General features: G+C 38.6%; 1 protein-coding gene across 2 annotated transcripts in view; it reads left to right on the top strand.

Annotated features, from left to right (window-relative positions):
* SRPK1 (SRSF protein kinase 1) overlaps positions 1–27,201 on the top strand; it is a 70,735-nt gene that overhangs the window by 14,895 nt on the left and 28,639 nt on the right. For both annotated transcript variants that reach the window (XM_087817359.1, XM_087817360.1), the window contains exon 3: positions 26,210–26,328. In XM_087817359.1, coding sequence (XP_087673485.1) covers positions 26,210–26,328 — 119 coding nt within the window. The remainder of the gene's footprint in view (positions 1–26,209; positions 26,329–27,201) is intronic.

Raw genomic sequence — 27,201 nt, 5'->3', positions numbered from 1 at the left:
GAAACATCAATGATGAAAGAGCCATTGATCGAGCCCGCAACCCGGGCACGTGCCCTGACCAGAAATCGAACCCTGATCGCCTGGATCCCAGGTCGACGCTCACGCCCGGCCGGGCTACTGACACTTTATATTGTTAGCATTTTTAATGTTCTTATTGTCAATTTTTATCAAATGTTAGGAGGGAAAATGGTCTCAGTTTCTCATTTCCTTTATTATAGAGCTTTCCCCCTCTTACTAGTCACTTTAATATTGTTAAAACAACTAACTCTAAGGTGAAGATTTTAACTTTGACCAAAAGTTTAAAAGTTAGTTTTTATATCTGAATTCTGAGTACTAACTCAGACTGAGGAATTTTTAAAGGGCTTCTCATGCCTTCCTCATGCTATTATGTTAGTTGCTATTCCTCTGGCCAGGAAAACTGGACCCAGATGGTGGGAAGTGGTTGCAGGAACAACCAGCTGCAACAGTGCTGCTTCCAGCATTAGGGAGCAGCGTCCAAGGCTGAAGCACCCATTCAGTTGGTGGAACCAGAAGAATTAGGTGGAGAATAGATGACATGAAACATGAAAATGAAGTTAACAACCCTGGCCAGTGTGGTTCAGTTGGTTGGGCATCATCCCTTGCATCAAAGGGTTGCCAGTTGCTCAGGTAGCGGCTTTATCCCTGGTGGCGGGATGCACGCAGGGGGCAACCCGTAGATGGTCCGCTCTTACATCACTATTTCTCTAAAGATCAATAAAAATGTATTTTCTTAAAATGAAGTCAAGCCTTGCCATTGTGGCTCATTGGTTCATTGTTGACCCATGAACCAAGGAGTCACTGGTTCAGTTCCCTGTTGGGGCACATGCCCGGGTTGTGGGCTTGATCCCCAGTCAGGGGCGTGCGGGAGGCAGCCGGTCAATGGCTGTCTCATCATTGGTGTTTCTCTCTGTCTCCCTCTCCCTTCCTCTCTCTGAAATCAATAAAGACATATTTAAAAAAAAGTCAACAAGAAAGCATTTCTTTTCATCAAATCAGTAGGTAAAATGGAACCTTGATATAAAATTGAAGGATGGTTATAATTGAATGGGGCCAAGTAATTTAGTCAGTAAACACTTAAATGCCTACAAGATATAAGTGAGCGTGTAAAACAAAAATGCGTAAGACACAGTTTGTATCCTGAAAGTTATAGCATAGTTTCAGGTCGATGATAGCAAAGAAAATCAATGTTGTTACACAAATATTCTACCTAATAACTAACTCTGACCGACCAGATGTCAAAAAACACTCTCCATTCTTGAGCAGATACCTACTTTATAAAAGGAAATCCCTGCTATGGTGGTTTACGTAAGTGAAATTTATAACTATACCTTTACTAGATTTTTATAAGCCACAGGAAGATCATTAACCATTTACTTCCATGTCAAGAAAGTGGGTTTAATGCTCTTTTGTGTATCTAATTTTTTTAGTGTTTGAAGTTGTTAGTCACAGGAACAACCTAAATTTCCAACAAATTAAAAATAACAATATATCTGTGTAGAATACTAATGTTTTTAAATATAGTGACTGTAAAATGTTTGATAAAATGTATATAATAGAGAGCACAAGAAGAGTTTGATTCCATCCTAATCCTTTTTCCCATTTTTTTTATGAGAAATTTCAAAAATACAGAAAAGTTGAAAGACTAGCACAATAAACACTTGTATACTCAGCCATGTGGGTGTATCAGATATGTGTATGTACTGTATTTTTTGACTGAGCGGTCTGAAAGTAAGTTACAGGCACCGCAACACCCTGCACCTGAAAACTTTGGCTTGCTCTTGCTGGGAAGAAGATGCTCTTTTACATAGGTTTTCTTAGCTGAGGCAGTGGTATTATGATTAACAGTAATTGCTTACTATCATTTTACAGCCAGTTCATATTCATACTTCGCCAGTTGCCTTATAAATGTCTTTTGTGTTTTAAAATTGTATTTCCATTAAGATTTTCATATTATATTTTGAGTCTACATGTTTATCTCTTTTCATCTAAAACAGTCAGTCCCTCTGCACCCTCCCAGCCCCTCTTCTACTGTTGACTTTTCCAAGAACAGGCCAACTGTCTTGTAAAATACCCCACGCTCTGGATTTGTCTGTATGCTCTTTAACTTGTTCCTCTCTCTTGTATTTCCTTTAAACTGGAAGCCAGGACTAAAAGGTTGATTGGATTTCAGTTAAACATTCTGATGAGAGTATTCAAGATGCTGTGTACTTCATATTGTATTATGTAATGATCATATGGTTATTGGAATCTAGTTTTTGAATAGTTTTTAAAGTAAAATTTTCTGTTTTCCCTTGTGGATACATTGAACCTGAAGGCTTTTCTGCCCCCTCCAGTGGGAGCCCAAGCTGTGCGTTTGTTGCACCCTTTCTCCTCTTGGACTGCTCTTGGGAGCACACGGAGAACTAGACGGGAAGTAATGGCTTCATTTCTTGATCAGCAATACAACCTGGTTCTGTATTTCCATGTACTTGGGTAAATACTCAGAATACGTTTTCCTCAGCTGTGCACTAATTGCATAAAGCAGTGGTGGACTTTAATATTCTCGTGGCTTTGAACTGGACTAAAACAAGGAAGTTTGGTCTTTGGGGTATCACTAATTCAAAAAGTATTGAGGTGCATGCAGTTTTTATAATTGATGTTTTTGTTGTTTAAAACATTGCTTCTTTTATATCTGATCTTTGGGTGGGGAGTGTAGGTGTAACGTGTTTATGATTAGGAATTTCTAAGCTATGTTCCTCGGGAATGCAGAAACTGTCCTAGATGGGAGTTGTCGCTGACTATAAGGTTTTAGGCAAAATGTAATAATTTGAAGTCAAGGAATATTTTAAGGTTATTGTACCTTTAAATAGGTGCATGAATAAATTGAATATTTCCAAATGGTATAATAAAGGGGGGACACTATATAATAATCAAGTTCAGACTCTTCCCTTTTTTCTGCTTTTAGTGAACTACCTTTCCTTGAGAGAAGCAGCAGAATTGTACTTACTGCAGTGCTGGTGTATAAGCCTCAGGGACAGATAGATGAGCACAGCCCCATCCCTCTCTCAGTGTTAAAGTGCTTTCCTCCTCCTCATCACACAGGCTTTACTGAAATCACTTAAGTAATTTTTTTTAAAAGGCAAACAACAAAATAAGATCCCTTACTTATTGACGGGAATAGGGATAGGCTTAGTGTGTCACGACTGTTAGTGTCCCAAAAGGGAAGTTACTGTGAAGTATGAGAGGGTTCTACAGGCAGGTACTATTATTGGTACCTTTCTCCCAAAAGTTTTAAACAGCATTCCTCAGATTAACTGCCAGTACTCATCAGTATCAGCCTATCATAGAGAAAAGCTCCAGTAAAGAGCTGCAGCCCAAAGAGACTATCTGAATTTCTCTGTGAAATAGTAATAGCACTTGTTGCCAGACACTATTTTAAGCCTTTTATAGGAACTAATTTATTTAATGTTCAAAGCAACCTTGTAAACTTGGTGCTTTTATTTTTATGACTTACAGATAAGGAAATAGACTGGTAGGAGTTATCTTACTTGCCTGTCCTCTATAGGATGTGTGCTTGGGAGTTGCTTAAGGTCCCAAGCCTCACAAATAACTCATCTACAAAATGCAGATGATAGTTGCTGTAAGAATCTGACATTTCATGTAATTAGCATAATGTTATATAGGTAGTGCTTAATAACTATTAGCTGTTACTAATGCATTCTAAAGGACATACACCTGATTAAAATAGCTCTGTTGGTGAGGATGTGGAGAAACTGAAACCTTTGTGTATTGTTGGTGAGAACAGTAAGGATGGCATAGCCAATATTGGAAAAAGTGTGGTGTTTTTATAAATTAAAAAATAGAATTACCATATAATCCAACAGTTTTACTTCTGGGTATGTATACCTAAAAGAATTGAAAGCAAGGACTCAAAATGTTTAATGGGTATAGGGCTTCAGTCCTACAAAATTAAAAGAGTTTTGTGGATGGATGGATGGTGGTGATGACTGTACAACAATGTAAATGTATTTATTTATTTTGTTTTGTTTGTTTAAAATACTATAGGTGTCCCTTTTTCTCCCCAATGATCCGTTCCACCCTGTCCCTTCCCCTCCCCAGTCCCTCTCCCCACCATTGTCAGTGTCCTTGGGCTGTGCATATATGCATATAAATTCTTCAGTTACTCTCTGCCCCTCTACCCACCCGCCCTCCTCCATCCCTCTGACATTCGTCAGTCTCATCTATGATTCCACGTCATTGAATCTATTCTGTTCATCAGCTTATTAAGTTCTTTAGATTCCACGTGTAAGTGAAATCATGTGATATTTGTCTTTCTCTGCCTGGCTTATTTCACTCAGCATAATATTCTCCAGGCCCATCCATACTGTCCCAAAGGGTACGAGATTCTTCTTCTTTACAGCTGCGTAGTACTCCATGGTGTGAATGTCCCACAGCTTTTCTATCCACTCATCTACTGATGGGCACTTAGGCTGTTTACAGAACTTAGCTATTGTAAACTGTGCTGCTATGAACATCGGGGTACCTATATTCTTTCTGATTAATGTTTCAGGATTCTTAGGGTACACTCCTAGGAGTGGAATCACTGGGTCAAACGGCAGCTCCATTTCTAATTTTTTGAGGAACCTCCATACTGTTTTCCACAGTGGCTGCCCCAGTCTGCATTCCCACCAGCACTGTACTAGGGTTCCCCTTTCTCCACACCCTCCCCAGAACTTGTTTGTTGATTTGTTGATGGAGCCATTCTGATGGGTGTGAGGTGATACCTCATTGTGGTTGTAATTTGCATCTCTCTGATGATTACTGACATTGAGCATTGTCTCATGTGTCTCTTGGCCATCGTATGTCCTCTTTGGAGAAGTGTCTATTTAAGTCCTTTGCCCATTTCTTAATTGGGTTGTTTGTCTTCCTCTTGCTGAGTACTATGAGTTCTTTGTATACTTTGGAAATTAGCCCCTTACCAGATACATCCTTGGCAAATATGTTTTCCCAGACCATGGGGTTCCTTTGTATTTTGAGGCTGTTTTCTTTTGCTGTGCAGAAGCTTTTTAGTTTGATATAGTCCCATATGTTTATTTTTTCTTTTGTTTCTTTTGTTTCTCTGTAAATGTACTTAATACTAATGAACTGTGCATACACTTAAATATGGTTAAGATGGTAAATTTGATGTGTATTTTACCAGAATTTGAAAAAGTACTGAAAGAACTTCCAACCAAACATACTCTACCCAGAAAAAGTTATCATTCAGAATTGAAGAGAGAAGTTTTTCCAGACAGGCAAGCAAATAAAAATAGTTCACCACCACTACACCAGCCTTCCTAGAAATGGTAAGTGGGCTTGTTGAAGCTAAAAGAGAGTGCTGGTTGGTTACAAGAAAACATAGACGAGTAAATCCCACTTGAGAGGTAAATACATAGATAGTAAAGGTAGTGGATTAATCACTTACAAAGCTAGTGTGGATTAAAGGACAAAAATAGTAAAACTACCTGTGATTATAATAGTCAAAGGGTACACAAGAAAAATGTGGCGTCAAGAACAAAATGCATTGCGTGCGGGAGGATAGAAGTGTTCAGCTTTGGGTGGGATTGAGTTTGTTGTCAATTTTTGAAAGTAGAGGCCGCAGATACGTTTTTATGTGTAAGCCTTATGCTGACAACGAAGCAGAAATCTCTTGTAAACAGCAAAAGGGTAAGAGAAAGGAATATAAGTGTACCACTGCAGAAAGTCATCAAAACAAAGGAAGAGAGCAAGAGGAAAAAAGGAGCAGAAACTCAAAAACAGTCCGTAAAGAGCACAATGGCAGTAAGTACATAGCTATTGACTATTATTTTCAATGTACATCGACTAAATTCTCCAAAAGATACAGAAAGGCTAAATGAGTGAAAAACCAAGACCCATCTATATGCTGTTCACAAGGGACTCACTTTACATCTGAGAACACACAGTGAGAACAAGGGATGGAAAGGGTGTTCCACACAAATGGAAACCAAAAGAAAGCTGGAGTAGCTACAGTTGTATCAGACAAAATAGACTTTAAAAGATAGACTATAGTAAGAGACAAAGATGGGTGTTGATAATGATAAAGGGGCCAGTCCAGTAAGAGGAAGATGATACATTTGTAAATATTTAGGCACCCAGCCAACACAGCAGCACCTAAATATATAAAACAAATATTAACAAAACTAAGGGGAAAAGTAGACAGTAATACAGTAATAGTAGGGGATTTATATCCCACTTAGATCAGTGGATGGATCATCCAGACAGAAAAACAACAAGGAAATATCAGCCTCAACCCGTTAGATCACATGACCATTAACAGATATATACAGAATATTCCACCCAAAAATAACAAAATACACATTCTTCTTAAGATTACATGAAACATTCTCCATGTCAGATCATATGTGAGGCCACAAAACAAGTCTTAATAAATTTAAGAGACGCAATACTAGAATTCACAAATATCTGGAGATTAAACAACATGCTACTGAACCAGTGGGTCAAAGAGATCAAAAGAGAAATTAAAAACATACCTTGAGGAACAAGAAAATGAAAATATAACATACCAAACTTAAGGGATACAGAAAAGCAGTTCTAAGAGGGACATTCATAGCGATAAATGCCTTCCTGAACAAATAAAAGTCTCAAGCAATCTATCTTTACACCTCAAGAAACTGGGGGGGGCGGGGCACAAAAAACAATACCCCAGGTCAGTAAAGGGAAGAAAATAACAGATTAGAGCAGAAATAAAGGAAATAGAGACTAAAAAAGACAATAGAGAATATCAGTAAAACTAAGATTCTTTGATTCTTTGAAAAGATAAACAAAATTGACAAGCCTTTAGCTGGACTCATACATAAAATCAGAAATGAAAGAGATGCTTCAACTGATAACAAATAAAAAGGATCATAAGAGACTATTATGAACACAATTATACACTACCAAGCTGAAAAACCTAGAAAAATGGATACATTCCTAGAAACATACAATTTACCGAACAAGAATGAATCATAGAAAATCTAAATACACCAATTACAAAAGTCCAGGACCAGATGACTTCACTGGTTAATTCTACCAAACATTCAAAGAATTACCATTAAACCTCAAACTCTCAAAAAATAGAAGACGAGGAACTCAACCAACTACAAACTCAGTGTTGCCAAACTAAAGGGGTTTGCCACTGGAGCGCTCTATTCAAAACTAAGAATCAACCAATGGCCCTGCTGGGCATGACTCGGCAGTTGAGCATAGACCTAGGATCCAGAAGGTGGCAGGGGTTTTTTTGTTTGTTTTTTTAAAAAATATATCTTTATTGATTTCAGAGAGAGGAAAGGAGAGGGAGAGAGACAGAAACGTCAATGATGAGAATCATTGATCGAGCCCGCAACCCGGGCATGTGCCCTGACTGGGAACCGAACCCCGATCGCCTAGATCCTAGGTCGACGCTCAACCGCTGAGCCACGCCCGGCCAGGCAGGAGGTGGCAGTTTGATTCCCATCAGGGCACTTGCCTGGGTTGTGGGCTCAATCCCCAGTAGGGGGCCCTGCAGGAGGCAGCTGATCAGTGACTCTTGTCACTGATGTTTCAACTCTCCCTTTCCCTCTCTCTCTGAAATCAATATATATATATATATATTTTAAAAAGAATCAACCAATGAATGCATGAGTGAGTGGAACAACAAATTGATGTTTGTTTCTGTCTCTAAACAATAATAATAATAAAAAGATGTGGTGGTGGCAAGGTAGTTTTATGTACTTGCAGCAAAGCTCTGTCTTCTGGAAGGGAGGCTTAGTCATTGCTTATATCCACTCTGCTCAATTAATGTCTATTTCTTCTTTACAGTTGGATACTTTTATCTGGTTGAGTTCCTGTCAGCTTACACTACTTACTGCTGCACCTGCAAAATACTGTGCTACATTTTAACATTTCGCTTAGTAAGAATGGCCCAACCTTGAGACCCTTTTCCTTTCTAACAATTTCATGAGGCAAGCACTACTAAAACCAGACAAGGATGCTGCAAGAAAAGAAAATTACAGGTCAATATTCCTGTTGAACATCATGTCAAAATACTCAACAAAACATTAGCAAACTGAATTCAACAATCCATTGAAAGAATCATATATCATGATCAAGTGGGACTTATTCTAGGGATGAAAGGATGGTTCAGCATCCATAAATCATTGTGATACACCACATTAACAATATAATCAATCATCTCAATAGATGGAAAAAAAGCATTTGACAAAATTCAACATCCTTTTATAATAAAAACTCTCAACAACGGGGGTGTAGAGGGAACATACCTCCACGTAATAAAGTTCATGTATATCAAACCTATAGCTAAAATCATACTTGGTGAAAAGGTGAAAGCCTTACCTCTAAGATCAGGAACAAGACAAAAGTGCCTACTCTCACCACTTCTATTCAACATAGTATTGGAAGTCCTAGCATTTCAAACTCTTATTTGCAGGTGGCATGAAATTATACATCATAAACCCTAAAATTTGTTTTGTACTGTTGTGACTGGACCTGGCCTTCTGGGGTTTGTTTGTTTGTTTGTTTGTTTGTTTGTTTGTTTTGGTGGTTCTTGTGATTACAAGACCTTCAGTAATAACCATTGGGAAACTTGAAAAGATACGGGGATACAGGTTTATTATTCAGAGGACTGGATATTACACAGTACCCCTTAGACCACACAATGACGTGGGAGGGCGAAGAGGAGGGAGAGTGAGCAGTGTGTGTTTATACAGGCTCGGGTGCTGCTTTTACTGGGTTTGAGGGTGCATGTCCAGGGTTTTGGGGGTTCACTCTTTATTGGTGAATTTAAAAGCATGGGAAGAGAAAATAAGTCTCCCAAATGGTCAGTTACTGAAATCAATCAAGACTTCTCAGACATAGGAGCCTCAGAGGGGGAGGTGGCCTGGCTCTTTATGTGGTCTTGTGGTTGGCCAGGTGTTTATTCACCATAGCTGCCCTGGAAGTGGGTGTCTTAGGAATCAAAGCTTCAGCCAGGTACTTGAATTATAAAGAAACAACAACAGATGCCAGGGCTTACACTGCATAAAGGTTGAGGTAAAGTTACGAAGTAATAAAAGTGGTTCTATATAGACAATAACAAGAGGGACTGTTGAGAAATTGGAACCCGCATACATTGCTGGTGGAAATGTGAAATAGTGCAACCACTTTGGGGAAGTTTGCCACCTCAAAGTCTTACACGTTAGAATTGCCCTATAACCCACTAATTCCACTTCTAGGTATATATCCAAGAGAAATAAAAACATGTGGCCACAACAGATTGTACATGAATGCTCACAATAGTGTTAGTCATACTAGCCCAAAAGTGAAAACAATCCAAATGTCCATCTACTGATGAATGGATAAACAAAAGGTGGTATATCCTTACAATAGAATATTATTCAGCCACAAAAAGGAATGAAATACTGACGCATCCTACAACATGGATGAACCTTGAAAACATTACACTAAGTGAAAAAAGTCACAAAAGATCACATGTATTATTCCATTTACATGGAATGTTCAGAATAAGCAAATTCATAGAGATAGAAAGATTAGTGATCGCCAGAATCTGGAGGAAGGGTATAAGCATGAGTGACAGATAAAGGGCTTGGGGTTGGGGGGAGCTGTAATGACAATGTGCTAAATTTAGATTGTGGACCAATTGCACATCTCTGTAAATATGCTAAAACCATTGAATCTTGTATTGTAGATGGATGAATTTATAGTTTTATAAGTTGTATGTCAAAAAAGCTGTTAAAAACTGGATCTAAATATAGTGATTATGGGGGGGGAGAATGGAGGTAGAACAGTGAATTAAATCGTTTTTAATCATAGCATGAATTGATAGTATTAGCTAAAGCTGATGAGTCGAGAAGTAGCAATAAGTATGCTGGAGATGTGCATCTAAACAAAGTAACCTGAAAGTAATAATGCTATTGTGTCAGTTGATAGTATCTCATACAAAAAACAAAAGAATAAACCACAAAGACAGGTAAAAATAGTTGCCCTAGGAAGTAGGCCTGTGAATGGAGAATGGGACAGAGGACTGTGTAGCTTTTAATTACAAAGGCTTTCACTTTTTATTTTTTTTAATACCAAGAGACATAATCTCTTCGAACAAACTGGAAACCTAAGCATCCAACAGGAGTGGGCTGAGTAAATTTATTGACTGTATAAATCACCTTTGTTTATGTAAAAAATGGTTACCAAATCTGTTCCTTTGAAGTAAAAATAGTAATTATTGCTAAAAGAGTCACCTACTTGAAACCCTTAATCAGTGTGCTCCACTTTGTTCACTATATTTGAAAATGTTTCTATGCAATGAACTTCTCAAGTATCCAGTACTATCTTTTTTAAAAAGTTAATTTGTTGGCACTCTCCTCAGGAGCATACCCACACCTTTCCTGTCCCCCTCTCCTTCCTCCCATTTGCATTACCTCTGCCTTTCCCTCTCCTAAGCTCCAAGGCCCCTTCTTCTACCTCTGTAATTTGTTTCCTGAGCCTGCACAGCCCAACTGGCTCACTACTACTACTTTTGTAATTCTCTAAATAACCTTTCTCTTAAAATTGGGGGGGGGGGGGGTTAATTTATCACATTGCCAGGTTCTTCCAGTGTCTCAACCATACTTTCTTGTCTGTGGGTTTTCCCCAAGACTTCCCTCTGACCTCTGGCTCCAGTTCAAATTTTCCAAAACAAAAAAATGACAACAAATACATTGTACACCAAACACTTGCAGAGGGAAAAGGATTTAGCATTGTTCCTGCGTCTTCATAGTTCCAGTAAGATTATCATATCTGCATCAGGAAATTCGTGGCGTTCAGATTAAATAGGAAAAAAAAATATATTTTCCTCTATGCGAAAGGACCACGAGACCTTAAATTCTACAGAGATACATGTTCCTTTTTATCTCCCCTTCTAGAACCTTAATGCCAGTCATTATACCTATCATGAAAAACATAACAGAGAAGCGATTTTCAAACGTGCTACAAGAATTTTTAAAACATGCAGTACCTGACTATTTGGTCAGGGGCACTGACTTATTTGCCTTAGGCTGTCAAATAAAAAAATGAATGACAACAGCCAACACAACAATAAATGTCAATGTGAATGAATCAAAATTACTCCTTTTGGTACTGGGGCCCAAGCTGTGAAAGATTTCACAACTAAAAGAAGAGATGTAGAGAGAAAGTTTGTTTTACCTTCCCCAAGAAGGGAAAGGGCCACTGATGCATGCTACTCAATACAAGGGCAAGAAACGGAGGGCGGCCTGGGGTTTTAAGCAGGTACTGTTGCTAGGCGACAAGGAAGGGGGAGGGGGAGGGGTTGTCTAGAAGTTGAGCAGATACCGGGGAGGTTGTCCTGAAAAGTTATACTTTGTTTGCTCTCCAGGAAACAGCCTGGCAGATGTCCTAGGGAGGTGTCTTACCAGTATTTTCCCCAGGCGTGTAAAACATGCTCAGAGCAGAAGTTATGAGTTCAGAAGAGGCTGGTTTGAGGGGCAGGGGGAAGGGAACTTTCTCCTCACTGGAGACTCCTGGGTGTGAATTATCCCCCGAGCTGTGGAAACAGCAGGGAGGCGGGGGAGCAAGAAGGTAGCCTTGAGAGCAGCTAACCTTCCCTGCAGTTTGAACAGAGGGGCTGTTTGAATCGGAGGAGCCAGCAATCTTGGGGCTTAATTACCAGGGGCTTCACATAAATTGTGGAAGGCCACAGCAAGAGAGGGGAAGGAAGGGAGGCCTCTTTCTGGCATTACAATACCTTTTTTTTTATCACCTTGGCAAAAAATATATTTTTTGGTGTGCCACAGAACTTTAGTAATTAGTTTATGTGTGCCGTGAGATGAAAAAGGTTGAAAATTGCCAACATAGAGGGTAAGAGCATGGGTTCCAGCGTAACTTTACTGTACTCTTAACCATTCCATAATTATTGCTTCCCAGAAGCAGAATTACTAAATCAAAGGATATGAATATTTTAAATTGCCAAGTTACCTGTAAAAAGTCTTCACCAACTTCTATTCCATCCATAGCATAAAAGAATGCCCACCCACTCCCTCCAAATCCTTGTCAACATGTAAAATTAATCCTTTTTAATTTCTGCCAAATAACTGGGCTTTTTTTTTTTAAGGTTCTTATTTTAATGGTTTTGTTTCTATTGATTTTGATATCTTTTCATGTGTTTACAGACCACTTGAATCTTTTCTTGAATTCACATGTTTGAGTAAGCCAAACTGCTGTATTAGTTTCCTATTGCTTCTATAACAAACTACTACAAATTTAGTGGCTTAAAAGGACACAATGTTATGTTCCTTACAGAGGCTCTAGGGGAGAATTCTTTCCTTGACTTTTCCAGCTTCTAGAGGTCATCTGCATTCCTTGGCTCATGGCCCTCACATTGTTATCACATCTCACTCTGACCTTCCTGGCCTTTCTTAGAAGGTCCCTTTTCCCAAATAGTTGATTTTCCCAGTTATTATAACAAATAGTTCATGTTTTTCTTACTGTTTTGAAGTGCCATATTTATCCAATACTAAGTTCCCCTATTTACCTAAGTCTGTGGCTAGATTTCATTCTAATTCAGTACCAGTGCTACAGCGTTTTAACTACTATAGCTTTTTATTCTATCTTGCTATCTGGAGTCCAAATTCCCAGTCATTTCTCTATTTCAAAGAATTCTTGGCTATTTTTGTTAATTTTATTTCCAAGGAAAGCTCTACAAAATATCCTGTTGATTTCAGTTGAGATTGCTTTGAATTTGTATGAATTTATAGATTACTTTCTGGAAAATTGACAGGTTTAGTTTTGATTCTTCCTGTTTGGAACTAGTCAGTAGCTTTCCTGTTTGTTTGTTTGTTTGTTTGTACATAATATACCTGTGTGTGTGTGTGTGTGTGTGTGTGTGTGTGTGTGTGTTTAAGTTCTAGTTTTATTTTATTTTTATTTTTTTAAAAATATATCTTTATTGATTTCAGAGAGAGGAAAGGAGAGGGAGGAAGGGAGGGAGAGAGAGAGAGAGAAAGAAACATCAATGATGAGAGAGTCATTGATCGAGCCCGCAACCAGGCATGTGCCCTGACCAGGAATCGAACCCCGATCGCCTGGATGCTAGATCGACGCTCAACCGCTGAGCCACGCCCGGCCGGGCTGTGTGTGTTTCTTAATGTTCTTAAGTTTTTATTGTGATTGCTATTATAAATTTATTGCTTTTTATCCATTACATTTTTTATTGGTTATTGCTGGTATGTAGAAACACTTGCTTTTTAAAAAAATATATGTTTTTATTGATTTTTTAGAGAGAGGGATAGAGAGAGAAACATCGATGAGAGAAGGCATCGATTGGCTACCTCCTGCACACCCCCTACTGGGGCTGGAGCCTGCAACCCAGCACGTGCCCTGACCAGGAATCAAACCGGTGAACTCTTGGTTCATGGGTTAATGCTCAGCCACTGAGCCACACCACCCGGGCAACACTTGCTTTTTTAATTTGTATGGTAATTTGTGATCTCCTTATTACCTAAAACTTTGTATTGGTTGTACTGATTTTCCCGTTATTTTTCTCAGATTTTCTAGGTGAATAACTATTTTGTAATTGTAGCAGTTCTGATTTTTTTTTTCTAGCCTTAAATTACTATCTAAGACTGCTAGTATAACTTGGAAAAGTAGCCATAAAATTGTGTTGTTGTAATGACAACTTCTGTCTTTTGTGGGAGTGCTTGTGTAATGTTTCTGTGGGTTTCTAGTAGGTATCTTTAACTGAGTTGAGTAAGTTTATTTCTGTTTATCGAGGGTTTCAATCCCAAATGCATGCATCTTCAGTTTTGTCAAACGTCTTTATAATTTTTGTATGGTCTTCCATATGTATATTAAATAGTGAATAACTTTGCTAAGTAATTAACTTTTGATTTGGAGTTTTAAAATTTTTATTCCTTCTACTTCTATTTCTAGTTCATTATTTGTTCATGTAATAGCAGCTTTTCTTGTTTTCTAATTGCTGTATGCATGGTTATGAATTTTTCACTTGTGTAAAACTGAGTATACCACAGATTTTAACATGTAATGCACTCATTTCTAAATACTTCAAAATTTAAAATTTCATTTCCTCTTTGAAACAAGATCTGCTAAGATATTTTCATTTTATTCTGTAGTGTGCCCTATTTGGGTACTTTTTTAAAAAAAAAAATTTTTTTCTGATGTGTTTGAAAAGAGTGGATAAAAAGTTATACATACAAATATACCAATTTAGATCAAGTTTGTTTGTAATTTAAATTCTCTACAGTTTTAGTTTATTTGAACTGTTTATTCTCCAGACAAGTAACAGAAAATTTTTGTGCAGGTACAGATTTCTTTCATGGGTTAAAGAATGCAGTTGACTCTCTCCCATTCCCCCCTCCCCCATTTACATTTTTATAATAACGGCATGATTAACTGTGATAACTTGATGGATAAGGTTAATATATGTTTTAGCAAAATCTTGACAGGCCAAAATTTCAGTACAAGCCATGTATTGAATTCATACTTGAACCTGAAAGTAATCATAACCGGTATTTTTTTAAACAAAAGGTTTGACACATACAAAAAAGAATTAATAAAATGATGAATAATGAAATGAGTAAATGATAAAATAATAGCTTCTACTCAGCTTAAGAAATAAAAATCTCATTACCATGCACCAGAGATATCATGTGTATTCCTCCTAGATCATCTCCCTATCTTATAGTTTCCCTTGTAGAATTAATAGTTAGCATGAATTTTGTTGTTTTCTCAGCTTTTTTTTTAAAGATATAAGTAGTATATAATAATTGTAAGTTTAAAGTATACATCATACTGGTTTCATACATTTATATCACATACAGTTTCCATTGTAGCCACTAGTGAACATCTCTGTTGGAGCATGTAACTAGCATTTCTTCTAGTGGTGGGAACAATTAAGACCTAGTTTCTCAGAAAGTTTAATGTTTGTAATACAGCTTTATTGTTTGTAATCACTGTACTGCATACTGGATCTCTAGGAATTATCTATCTCCTTGCAATTCTGTATTTCTTTGTATTTTAACTGTATTGGCCATTCTGTAGTGCATATTACATACGTTCTACAGCTTGCTGCTTTTACTTCCTCTTACGTTTCTGCAGTCCATTCATGCTGCTGCGTCTTGCTCGATCATTTTCACCATTGGGTATAATATTTTATTCGGTCAGAACACTGTGACTTAGGCATTCTCCTCTTGATGGACATTTGGTTTCCTGCGTTTTTGTTGGTTGGTTGGTTGGTGGTTGATTATTACAAACGTGATTGCCCATGCTTCTTCTAGGGCATTCACAGCAGGATGATTCATAATAGGCAAAAAGTGTAAGTAACTCAAATGTCCATCAGAGCTGAGTGGATAAATAAAATGTAGTGTATTCATATAACGGAGTATTACTCAGCCATAAAAAAGAATGAACTGCTGATACATCCTACAAAATGGGTGAACCTCGAAAACACTGTGCTAATTGAAAGAAGTCAGTCTAAAAGACTACATACTGTGTGATTCCATTTATACAAAATGCCCAGAATAGGAAAAGTCATATAAACAGGAAGTAGATTAGTGGTTCCCAGAGTCTGGGAGAAAGGTGTTTAAGGGTGATTAATGGATTTGGGCCTTTCATGGGGGTGAAAGTTTAGATTGTGGTGTGATTGTACAACTCTGTGAATATACTAAAACCACTGAATTATACACTTTAGATTGGTGAACTTATGTCATGTGAATTATATCTCTCTAAATAATTTCTAGGTCAGTGTTCTTCAGACCCAATCCACTAGTAGGTTACAAAGCACAATTTATTGTGTCAGTAATAAACTGGTTTTTCTTTTTATATGGGGGTGCTCATGTAACTAATTGGAATATATAAATTTATGAAATGTGTAAGTGAAAACTCATAAGTAGCATATTCTTCATGGTAGTTATGAATATATAGTATTTGTCCACAAAAGACCAAGTAAATTTTTATTTGGTATTTTGCTTTTACTGTTTAACTAGTGATTGGGGTGAAGGATTGTTAGGAATGAGGGTTATACCAGAAATGGAATCTGAGTTGAAAAGATCCTTAGAAATAAGAGGAAATGCTCCAGTTTGGTTTTTATTATCTCTCTGTTCACACTGTAGAACTATGTCAAGTTTAGCTTGGAAATATAACAAGAGCAACGCTGTCAAGCTTTTTACACTGCTTTCTGCCTTCCTCCCAGACTTTTGCTTTGGTTCCATTCTGTACCCTAGCCAAGTATATTCCTATTTCAAACATTACTGGTGTGTTTTGGTCAGATTAATTATTTGACTCCTTTGAAAGCATGCTGCTGTTAAAATTTGATATGTTGTCTACTTCACTTTATATTAGATTTTGTAGGCAGTACTGAGTTAAATTTTATATGCTTTGAGAGCTTTAAAGTACTGGCAGTATTTTCTTCTGAACATGGTTAACAAATACTTAAGACATGAAATAGATATGAAGAGTTTAAAGGCAAAGACTGAAATTATTTTAGAACTCCTTTTTTGTTCAAGGAAGAAATTACTTTCTGTAGCATTGATTTTTTTTTTTTTTTTTATGCTACTTTTAACACCCATCAAGGTTGCAGTGATTTTGAATTCTATTTTATTAAAAAAGATATTTTTTAAAGGATATTTTTCCATTGCTTTTTCAGAAGAGAATGAAAGGGAGGGAGGGAGATAGAAACATCAATGTGAGAGAGACACACAGATTGGTTGCCTCCTGCACGCACCCCAACCAGGGCCGGGGATCGAGCTGCAACTGAGGTACATGCTCGGTATTGGCCAGAATTGAACCCGAGATCCTTCAGTCCACAGGCTGACACTAACCACTATGCCAAACCAGCTAGGGCAATTTTGAATTCTGTAGTCATGTCATTATGTTATCATTCTCATTATCTAATATTAATTGTTTCTCCTCAGAATTTTTCTTTTTGTTTTTTGGGGGTTTTTTGACAAAGTTGTTTTTCAGTTGTTTGATATTCCTTGATGGACATCATGTGTAAAAGTAAAATGTAGGAGGAAACAAGATGGCAGTGTAGGTAACAGCTGCACCCGCTGCCTCCCGCAACCACATCAAAATCACAACTAAAATACAGAACCACCCTCACTCAGAGCCTCCTGAGATCTGTCTGAACAGAAGCCCGACAACCAGGGACCTGAAGCAGCACCGACAGCGGTAGGAGGGGCGGCGATGTGGGCGGATCGAGGCTGAATCGTGGAAATGGGGCCCTGGGCCCACGCTTGGTGCCGCAGTTGAAACCCAGGAGGGAATCTCGGCAGCGGAGGATTCCTGGAGGAGTGAGGGGTCCCAGCCCCACAGCAAGCCCCCAGCCCAGGGTACCAGGGCCGGGAAGAGACATCCCACAACTTCAGGCTGTGAAACCAGTGCTGAGGGTCGCGGAGGCTGCGGGAGTTCCAGCAGCTCCTCTCAAAGGGCCCGCACACAGACTCATTCATACACGCTCCCTCTGAGCCCAGCGCTGGGCAGCAGCCTGAAAGGACCTGGGGCACTCGGGGAGGAACTAACCTGCCTGAAGTCGGGGCAAGAGGTGGAGGGGAGGTTTCCTCCCAGACAGAAGGGCTGGCGGAGGCCATGGCTCCTTTGGCAAGTCCTCCCGGCACACAGCTGGCAGGCAGGTGCCATATTTGAGTCTCCAGCACCTGACACACACCTTTGGCCCCGCCCCATGATTCCCGGAGGCCCCGCCCCTCCCACCTACAAGCTTATCTAGGCCACTTCCAGTGACTTTTCTATGCAAGTGGCCTCTCGAGCCTCATGCTTTGGACTTTCCTAAAATCTCTCAAACAAGCAGCAGCCTCCCCCATAAGGCTTGATAAGGAGCCCCAGGCCTTATCTAGTGGCAGCCTGCAGTGGCTCATAGCTTGGCCTCTCCTGGGCACCTCCAAGCCCAGCACAAGTATCACCCAACTATGGTTTGCTGTGTAGCTCATGCTGGGTGGCCCTGGGGAAGGCACTGGCAGGGGCTGACTTTGCACCTCCCGGGAGGCCCCGGAGACAGTGCACCGGATGGTCAGACTAGACCACGCTGGTTTACAACCCTTCCACATCCACAACTAAAATACTCAGGTGGCGCACTTGGTGAACACCAAAGCTCCACTGAAGTAAATCCTGCTCCATAGGGGTGTCTCCAGCACAGCAGCTCTCTGGCTGTAGCTGCAGCTGGTCCTCACAGCTGATTGGTCTGGGGGTCAATTCCTCCCAGTGATGCCAACAGCAACCAAGGCTCAACTACAACAGGCCACACAGGGGAGCACCAAGAAGGCCCAACTCAGGTGACTGGGGAGACTGAGCAACTGGACCGTACAAGACACCTACTACACAAAGCCACTCTACAAATTCCAGGAGACATAGCAACTCTACCTAATACATAGAAACAAACACCTGGAAGCAGCCAAAATGTGGAGGCTAAGAAACATGTCACAAAGGAAAGAACAGAAGAAATCTCTACAAGAGGAACTAAATAAAATAGATCCATGCAAGCTAACAAACACAGAGTTCAGAATTTTGTTTATAAGGATGCTCAACCATGTTAGTAAGAATTTTACGAAAATAACTGAGAAAATCGATGACATAATAAAGTACCAATTTGAAATGAACTGAACTGACTTCATGAACTGAAATGAAGAATGATTTACAAGGAATCAACAGTAGAGTAGAGGGTAAACTCCCAACCAGAAGAGCAAAAAGAAAAAAAATCCAGAAATATGAAGATAGTGTAAGGAGCCTCTGGGAAAAAAACTTCAAGTATACCAACATTTGTATTATTGGGATGCCAGAAGGAGAAAAAAGAGAGCAAGAAATTGAAAGCCTATTTAAAAAAATAATTACAGAAAACTTCCCCTACCTGGGGAAAGAAATAGACTTACAAGTCCAGGAAACACAGAGGGTTCCAAACAAGAGGAACCCAAAGAGGCCCACACCAAGGCACATCATAATTAAAATGCCAAAGCTTAAAGACAAAGAGAGAATCTTAAAAGCAGCAAGAGAAAAGCAATTAGTTACCTACAAGGGAGCACCCATACGACTGTCAGCTGATTTCTCAACAGAAACCTTGCAGGCCAGAAGGGAGTGGCAAGAAATATTCAAAGTGATGAAAAACATGGAACTACAACCAAGATTGCTCTACCCAGCAAAGCTATCATTTAGAACTGAAGGTCAGATAAAGAGCTCAGACAAGGAAAAGCTAAAGGAGGTCATCACTGCCAGACCAGTACTACAAGAAATGTTGAAGGGTCTTCTTTAAGAAGAAGCTAATGAACAAAAGAATCTGATGAACTAAATAGATCCAGAGACATTCACACATGTAACAGATGATCATATTTCAGAGGAAGGACTGGAGGAGGGTGGAGGGTGGGAAGAGATTAGCCAAAGAAGTTACATGCATATAAGCACAACCCATGGACACAGTGAGTAACGGGGTGAAGGCCTGGGGAGGGGGTGGGAGCGAGGTAGAGGGAGTCAACTAGGGGGAAAAAATGGGACACCTGTAATACTTTCAACAATAAAGATAAATTTAGAAAAATAAAAATAAAAAAAATAAAGAGAAGGAACAGCATGAAATTTTTTTAAAAATTTTTTTAATTAAAAAAAAAAGTAAAGTGTAGCATTAGTGAAACATGGGCAGTTTGAGAAAGCCAAGACAAAGCCCGATGAGAAGGAAACTTAAAACTATAAATTGGATCCTTAAGATAAAAGAAGACAGTACATCATTGAAACAATGCAGGAGTCTGTAAAAATGGATTATTCAAGAGCAAAAACAGTTCTGGGAAATTAAAGACCTGGTAGAAATTCAAAAGACAACACTAGTACCCAGCCGGCGTGGCTCAGGGGTTGAAAATCAACCTATGATCCAAGAGACTGAGGTTTAATTCCTGGTCAGGGCACATGCCTGGTTTTCGGGCCATTCCCCACCAGGGGGCGTGCAGAAGGCAGCCAATCAGTGACTCTCTGATCGTTGATGTTTCTATCTCTCCCTTGCTCTGAGATCAATAAAAACATATTTTTTTAAAAAAAAGGTAACACAAGTTAGGAAGATCAGTCTAGAAAGTAGACCAAAAAAAACCTAAAGAGATAGAAAATATGAGAAAACATAAGAAATCGATGAAGTGTAGGACGAAGGGATCAGGTCCAGTATCTGAGAGAATAGTTTCAGAGAGTGTAGATAAAATTAAGGGGATGAAGTTTTCAGGGAAATACCAGAAATTTTATCAGAATTGACTGAATCTTTAGTTTGCAGGTAAATAGAAAGTACTTATTAGCAAGATGGATTTTTAGTAAAAAAACATTCAGGAAGTTTCAGAAAATGGAGATTAAATAGAAGACTCTTTAAAAAAACACACACCAAAAAAACCCTACCTTTTTCAAGGCTGAAAATCAGAAGGAATTGATTGGATTTGTCAACAGCACCATAGAAAACAACAGAGCAGTTTATTTTTTACCCAGATTGGCAGCTAGTGTTAAAGGTAAAGTAAAGATAGGAGAGATCTTAATAAATTTACCTCCTGTGCACTCATTCTCCAGAAGTTACTGGTAAATATGAGTATGAAAATGAAGGATTAAAAATTAATACTTAAGTATAAATTACGTTTTTAATGAAATTTTTAAAGTAAGTTTTTTTCCCCTTAGGTAATCTGTTTCTGTTTAGAATAAAAATGTTTTCTTATGTACCAATGAGTGTCAGGGTGGAGACTTAATAGTATTTCACATTGAGACTTGTAATTTATAATTGAGTTTTGAACCATTTAACTGAGACTGATACTTAATAATGTTCAGTCTCCTTTTTTTTCTAAATTTTTTTTTTTAATCCTCACCCGAGGATATTTTTTCCATTGCTTTTCAGAGAGATTGGAAGGGAAGGAGGGAGAGAGAGAGAGAGGAACATTGATGTGAGAGAGACAAATCAATTGGTTGTCTCTGGGGCCAGGATCAAAGCTGTAACTGAGGTATGTGCCCTTGACTGGACTCAAACCTGAGACCTTTCAGTCCATGGGTTGATGCTCTAACTAACCACTGAGCCAAACTGGCTAGGAGAATAATGTTCAGCTTTATAACTAAAAACAGAGAAATCTATAAAGGAATCAGTAAAATTTTTTACGAATATGTTTGCTTCAAAAAATGTTTCAAATCTTTACAAAATAATTTTTCAACATTACTACTCATGATACTTGTGGAATCCTAATCTAGCATTTTCATGTCTGTTTTTCACTGCTTATATTTCACTGCTTTTCAACATTTTCACAATTGTAGTTCTTCTTACAATCAAGTTTTAATTTTAATTGTAAAAGGCAACAAATTTGAAATCAGGGAATTTGTTTTAGAAATCCATCTTAATCTTTAATTTGGGGATGTTCGTTCATACTCATTATTTTTACTTAGGAAAGTGGGCCTTAAAGTGGGCCTTATAGTTTCTTACTATTTTAAATAAGTTTCCCAAAGACATGTTTTCACTAAGAAAGAAAACAACATTGGATTGTGCAGGGTTGTTTGATTTTAATTCTCACCCAAGGATATTTTTTTCTATTGGTGTGTGTGTGTGTGTGTGAGAGAGAGAGAGAGAGAGAGAGAGAGAGAGAGAGAGAGACATGGATTGGTTGCCTCCCATACGTGCCCTTGGCCAGGAATTGAACCTGAGATCCTTCAGTGTGAAGCCCATACGCTAACCACTGAGTAGCACCAGCCAGGATGGAATGATGCTGTTTTTGGGTTTTTAAAAAATCTTTATTGTTGCGAGTATTACAGATGTCCCCCCATTGCCCCCTTCCACCTGGATCCCACCCCGCCCCAGGCCTTCACTACATTGTTGTTTGTGTCCATAAATTATTCTTGGCAGGCAGTTTGTTGTTGTTTTTTAATCCTCACCCTAGTATGTGTTTGTTTGTTTGTTTAGTTTTAGTGATTTGAAACAAAAAGAAACATTGATGTGAGAGAGGATCGTTGATCAGTTGCCTCCCATATGTACCTCAGCCGGGAACTGAACCCACAACCTTTTTGATGTACAGGACAACACTCCAGCCAACTAAGCCACAGGCCAGGGCTTGGCTGGCAGTTTTAATCTTTCAGTATTTTCGATATGTCATACCACTCCTAGCCTGTAGAGTTTTTGCTGGGAAATCTGATGACAGCCTGATGAGGGTTCCTTTGTAGGTTACTTTCTTTTTCCTTGGCTGCCTTTAGAATTCTTTATCATTGACTTTTTAAAAAAAATTTTATTGTTGAGATTTTTACAAATGTCCCTTCCTTTTCCCCCCTTTACCCCTCTCCCCCTGGATCCCACCCCACCACAGGCTCACCACCTTATTGTCTGTCTCCATGGGTAATGCATATACTTATGTAAGTTCTTTGGTTGAGTTTTTCCCACCCCATCCCCTTCCCTCTGAGATTTGTCAGTCTGTTTCATGTGTCCATGCCTTTGGTTCTATTTTAATCAGCAATGTGTTTTGTTGATTAGACTCCTTGTTCATTTATTTTTATTTTTAGATTCAATTGTTGATAATTAGGTATTTATTGTCATTTTATTGTTCATATTTTTTATCTCTTTTCTTCCTCTTCCTCTTCTCCTTAAGACTCTTCATCATTTCATGTAGTACTGGTTTGGTGTTGGTGAACTCCTTTAGCTTTTCCTTGTCTGTGAAGTTCCTTATGTGACCTTCAGTTCTAAACGATAGCTTTGCCGAGTAGAGGTATCTTGGTTGTAGGTACTTGCTTTTCATTACTTTTGAATATTTCGTGCCCTTCCCTTCTGGCCTGCAAAGTTTCTGTTGAGAAATCAGCTGACAGTAGTATGGGTGCTCCCTTGTAGGTAACCAGTTGCTTTTCTCTTGCTGCTTTTAAGATTCCCTCTTTGCCTGGCTGGGCGTGGCTCAGCGGTTGAGCATCGACCTAGGATCCAGGAGATCGCAGTTTGATTCCCGGTCAAGGCACATGCCCAGGCTCACTCAATGACTTTCTCATCATTGATGTTTCTATCTCTCTCCCCATTACTTTCCTCTCTCTGAAATCAATAAAGATATGTTTAAAAAAAAAAAAATTCCCTCTTTGTCTTTAACCTTTGGCATTTTATTTTTATTTTTTATTATTATTATTTTTAATATATCTTTTTATTGATTTCAGAGAGAGGAAAGGAGAGAGGGAGAGAGATAGAAACATCAACGATGAGAGAGTCATTGATCAAGCCCACAGCCTGGGCATGTGCCCTGACCGGTAATCGAACCCCGATCGCCTGGATCCTAGGTCGACACTCAACCACTGAGCCACGCCCGGCCGGGCACTGTTGGCATTTTAATTATGAAGTGTCTTGCTGTGGGCCTCTTTGGGTTCCTTTTGTTTGGAACCCTCTGTGTTTCCTGGACTTGTAAGTCTGTTTCTTTCCCCAGGTAGGGGAAGTTTTCTGTAATTATTTTTCAAATAGGTTTTCAGTTTCTTACTTCCTCTCTTCTCCTTCCTGTACCCCCATGATATGAATGTTGGTATACTTGAAGTTTTCCCAGAGGCTCTTTACAATATCTTCATATTTCTGGATTCTTTTTTCTTTTTGCTCTTCTGGTTGGGAGTTTTTTGTTTCCTCATGTTCCAAATTGCTGATTTGATTCTCAGCATCCTCTGCTCTACTGTTGATTCCCTGTAAATTATTCTTGCTTTCAGTTAGTGTAGCCTTCATTTCAGACTGGTCCTTTTTTATGTGATTAATGTTCTCACCAAGTTTCTTGAAGTTCTCATTAGGGTTCCTTGATCATCTTCATAACCATTGTTTTCAACTCTGTATCTGGTAGTTTGCTTGCTTCCATTTCATTTAGTTTTTTTACTGGAGATTTCTTCTGTTCTTTCATTTACAACATGTATCCTTGTCTCCGCATTTTGGCTGCTTCCCTGTGTTTGTTTCTGTGTATTAGGTAGAGCTGTTTCATCTCTTGGAATTGGTAGAGTGACCTTGTGTAGTAGATGTCCTGTAGGGCCTGGTGGCTCAGCCTCCCCACTCATCTGAGCTGGGCATTCTAGGTGCACCCCTGTGTGGGTTATATGCACTGTCTTGTTGTAGGTGAGCCTTGATTGCTTTTGGCATCACTGAGAGAGACTGATCCCCAGGCCAGTCAGCTGTTGGACCAGCTGTGACTGCAGCAGAAGAACTGCTGTTCAGGAGTTGCCCAAGTCTCAGTGTGGATTCTTTAATTCTCTAGTTGTAGGACTTGATGCCTTTTATCCAGATTTTAGGCGGTCCTAAATGATGGTGGTTCTGTTGATGTTAATCCTTACCTGAGGATATTTTTTCTATTGATTTTCCTAGAGAGAGTGAAAGGGAGGGAGAGACAGAGACATTGATTAGTTGCCTCCTGTACACGTCCAGGGAATTGAACCTACAACCCCTAAGTGCACAGGCCAACGCTCTAACCATTTAGCCACACCGGCCAGGGCTGTTTAGTTATAAGTTTGATGTGGTTGTGGGAAGAGGCAAGTACTGCATTTACGTACACTATCCAACATGAATAAATCTGAGTCATGCAATCATACAGCTACTTTTGTATTTCCTGGGAGAAAAAAAAAGTACCAAAAATTGAGGTAGGTTGGAATGGCCACCAAATAGCTAATCTGAATAATTAGTCATGCTTGCTAAGATAGTTCTTATGTTTGCATAACCCACATAACTGGTTTTGCTATTATTATTGCTGTTTGTTTTCCATTTCATTAAATTTTGTGGAAAAAACGGTCTGGTCAAACAGGTTGATGAAAAGGTAAATAAAATACTGAGAAATGAGAAGTACAACTACTGAAAGAAATATTATCTACCCTGCTGCTTTTGTTTAAAGCCTTTTATAAAGCAGGCAGCTAATATGTGTTAAAACCTGAAGGTAAATCCAAATCTTTCTGCTTCCTGAACTTCTCAGTATATGAAAATTTTGATATAACTAATTGATGGCATGTGGAGAAAGGAATCAGTAAAAAATTTTAATACATTATAAAATGAGATATTATTTTTGCCTATCAAAGAAGTTAAGTTTTCTGAACTTGATAATCCTTAAATACCAAAGTACAACCCTTTTAGAAAAGTCATACTATATAATCCTATAAACCATTCATGGCCACAGACTGGAAGGAAATAGTCCAAAATGTTCATTTGTTCAGATTAGATTTGTTATAGAACAAAATAATTTCTTTCCAAATTTTCTACATTTAACGTTATTTTTATAAATAGGGAGAATATTTCTGTCCTTATCTGGTAGTTTGACATTAAGGAAATAATTCTAAATACAGAGTAAAGGCTATCCAAAAGTATTCAACAGCTTTATTTTTAGTTAGAAGCAAGTTAAAATGTGCAGCTGAACAGAATCTGCCAAAGTAAGTGCTGATACTTCTAAGGGAAATATGTAAGATTTAAGAGATTGCATAGAACTGAGGGAAAATGTTTACAATGTAGCAGGGAGAGCAGGATACAAATTTTTTATATAGTACATAATTACAAATACATTTTTAATAAAAATACAGCAACATAGCTCTGGTTGGAATGTCATCCTATCCTGTACTGGTGCCAAAAGGTGTCAGGTTCAGTTCTCAGTGCATGCAGGGTTAATCCCCAGTTGCGGGTGCATGGGGGAGGCAACCAGTGGATGTTTCCCTCCCTTGCTTCCTCTCTTTCTCTCTCTAAAACATATTCTCGGGTAAGGACTTTTTTAAAAAATTATTAAAAATAAAGTGAAATAACTGGAAGAAAATCTAATAGTTTTACAAGCAATTATGTTTGGATATTGTGATTTAATTACTTTTTTCCTTTTGTACTTTTATATACAGGGTGTGGCAAAAGTAGGTTTATTTAGAGTTGATTGTATGGAAAATACAGTAATTTATAAATAATACAAGAATAAACTCTTGTGTTTCATGCACTCACAACTGTAAACTTACTTTTGTCCCACCCTGTATATTTTCCAGATTTATTTAATCATGTACTGACTTTTTAAAAAGTGGTATTTTCCTAACATGAGGTAAAGTGATAGCTAATGTTATTTTAGGCTGCCATTGGATAATATTCTGTTTATATTATCTGTTAAGTGGGGGGGGGGTGGGGAGGGTTGATAATGATGTTTTCTTAAAGTCCTATTTTCTTCTGTCCTTTTGAATTGAACATGTTTGTATTATTTCTTAGATCTGAAACTCAGCACCGAGGCTCTGCTACCCACTCTGAGAGTGATCCGCCAGAACAGGAAGAGGAGATCCTAGGGTCTGATGATGATGAGCAGGAGGATCCCAATGATTACTGTAAAGGTGAGGCTTTCTGTAGGGCGAGACTCAGTGAGACGTGATCCACATGTATGCAGATTCTCATTTGAATGTTTGCTCTGTCATTGTAAAGTTTTGATGCTTTCTGCTTACTGCATTTTTTTTCTTTAGGTATAGGAAATAGTATTTCTTCTTAGTTTGACTTAATTTATTTAAAGGTTAGTTTCATATTAAATCTGTCAAAAGTGCATATTTATTTACCTTAGAAAATTTCAGAAATATATTAAACAAAAAGAAAATAAAAGCCATCTTTAATGCTGTCACCCAGAAGTAACCAGTGATAAGATTTGATTGTAGACTTTTGCAAAACACCTTTTTATCACTTTTTTTCTCATAGTGATGATTGCTAAAATAAGTTAAACTGGAATTATAGATACTTAAATTGTGTCATAAGATTGCCTGATAGCTTTTCTGTTTCTTTATGAGACTTTTCAGTATTCTTACAGTAGAATGTATCTTACCATCTAGCAGAGCCTGGTGGTTGTTCTCATCAGGCAAAGATAGATGTTAAAATAACTTGATTCCTGCCACTGTTAGAAGCCTTTTCAGGCCTTCCTGGGTTTTGTTGTGTTATGTTTTCAGGGAAGCACATCCTATTTGTTTTGGTTTGGTTTTTTGGTTTTTTTTAAATATATCTTTATTGATTCCAGAGAGAGGAAGGGAGAGGGAGGGAGAGAGAGAAACATCAATGATGAGAGAGTCATTGATCGGCTGCCTCCTGCACACCCTTGACTTCGGATCGAGCCTGCAACCCAAGCATGCACCCTGACCGGGAATGGAACCTCCATCTATCTCCTGGATCCCAGGTCTAAGCTCAACTGCTGAGCCACGCCCAGCCGAGCCTGTTTTTGCTGTTGT

This window comes from Miniopterus natalensis, chromosome 5 (assembly GCF_054644295.1).
Source record: "Miniopterus natalensis isolate mMinNat1 chromosome 5, mMinNat1.hap1, whole genome shotgun sequence".
Taxonomy (NCBI): Eukaryota; Metazoa; Chordata; class Mammalia; order Chiroptera; family Miniopteridae; genus Miniopterus; species Miniopterus natalensis.
The sequence above is the reverse complement of the archived record's forward strand: the minus strand, read 5'-3'. Positions and strand labels throughout refer to the sequence as shown.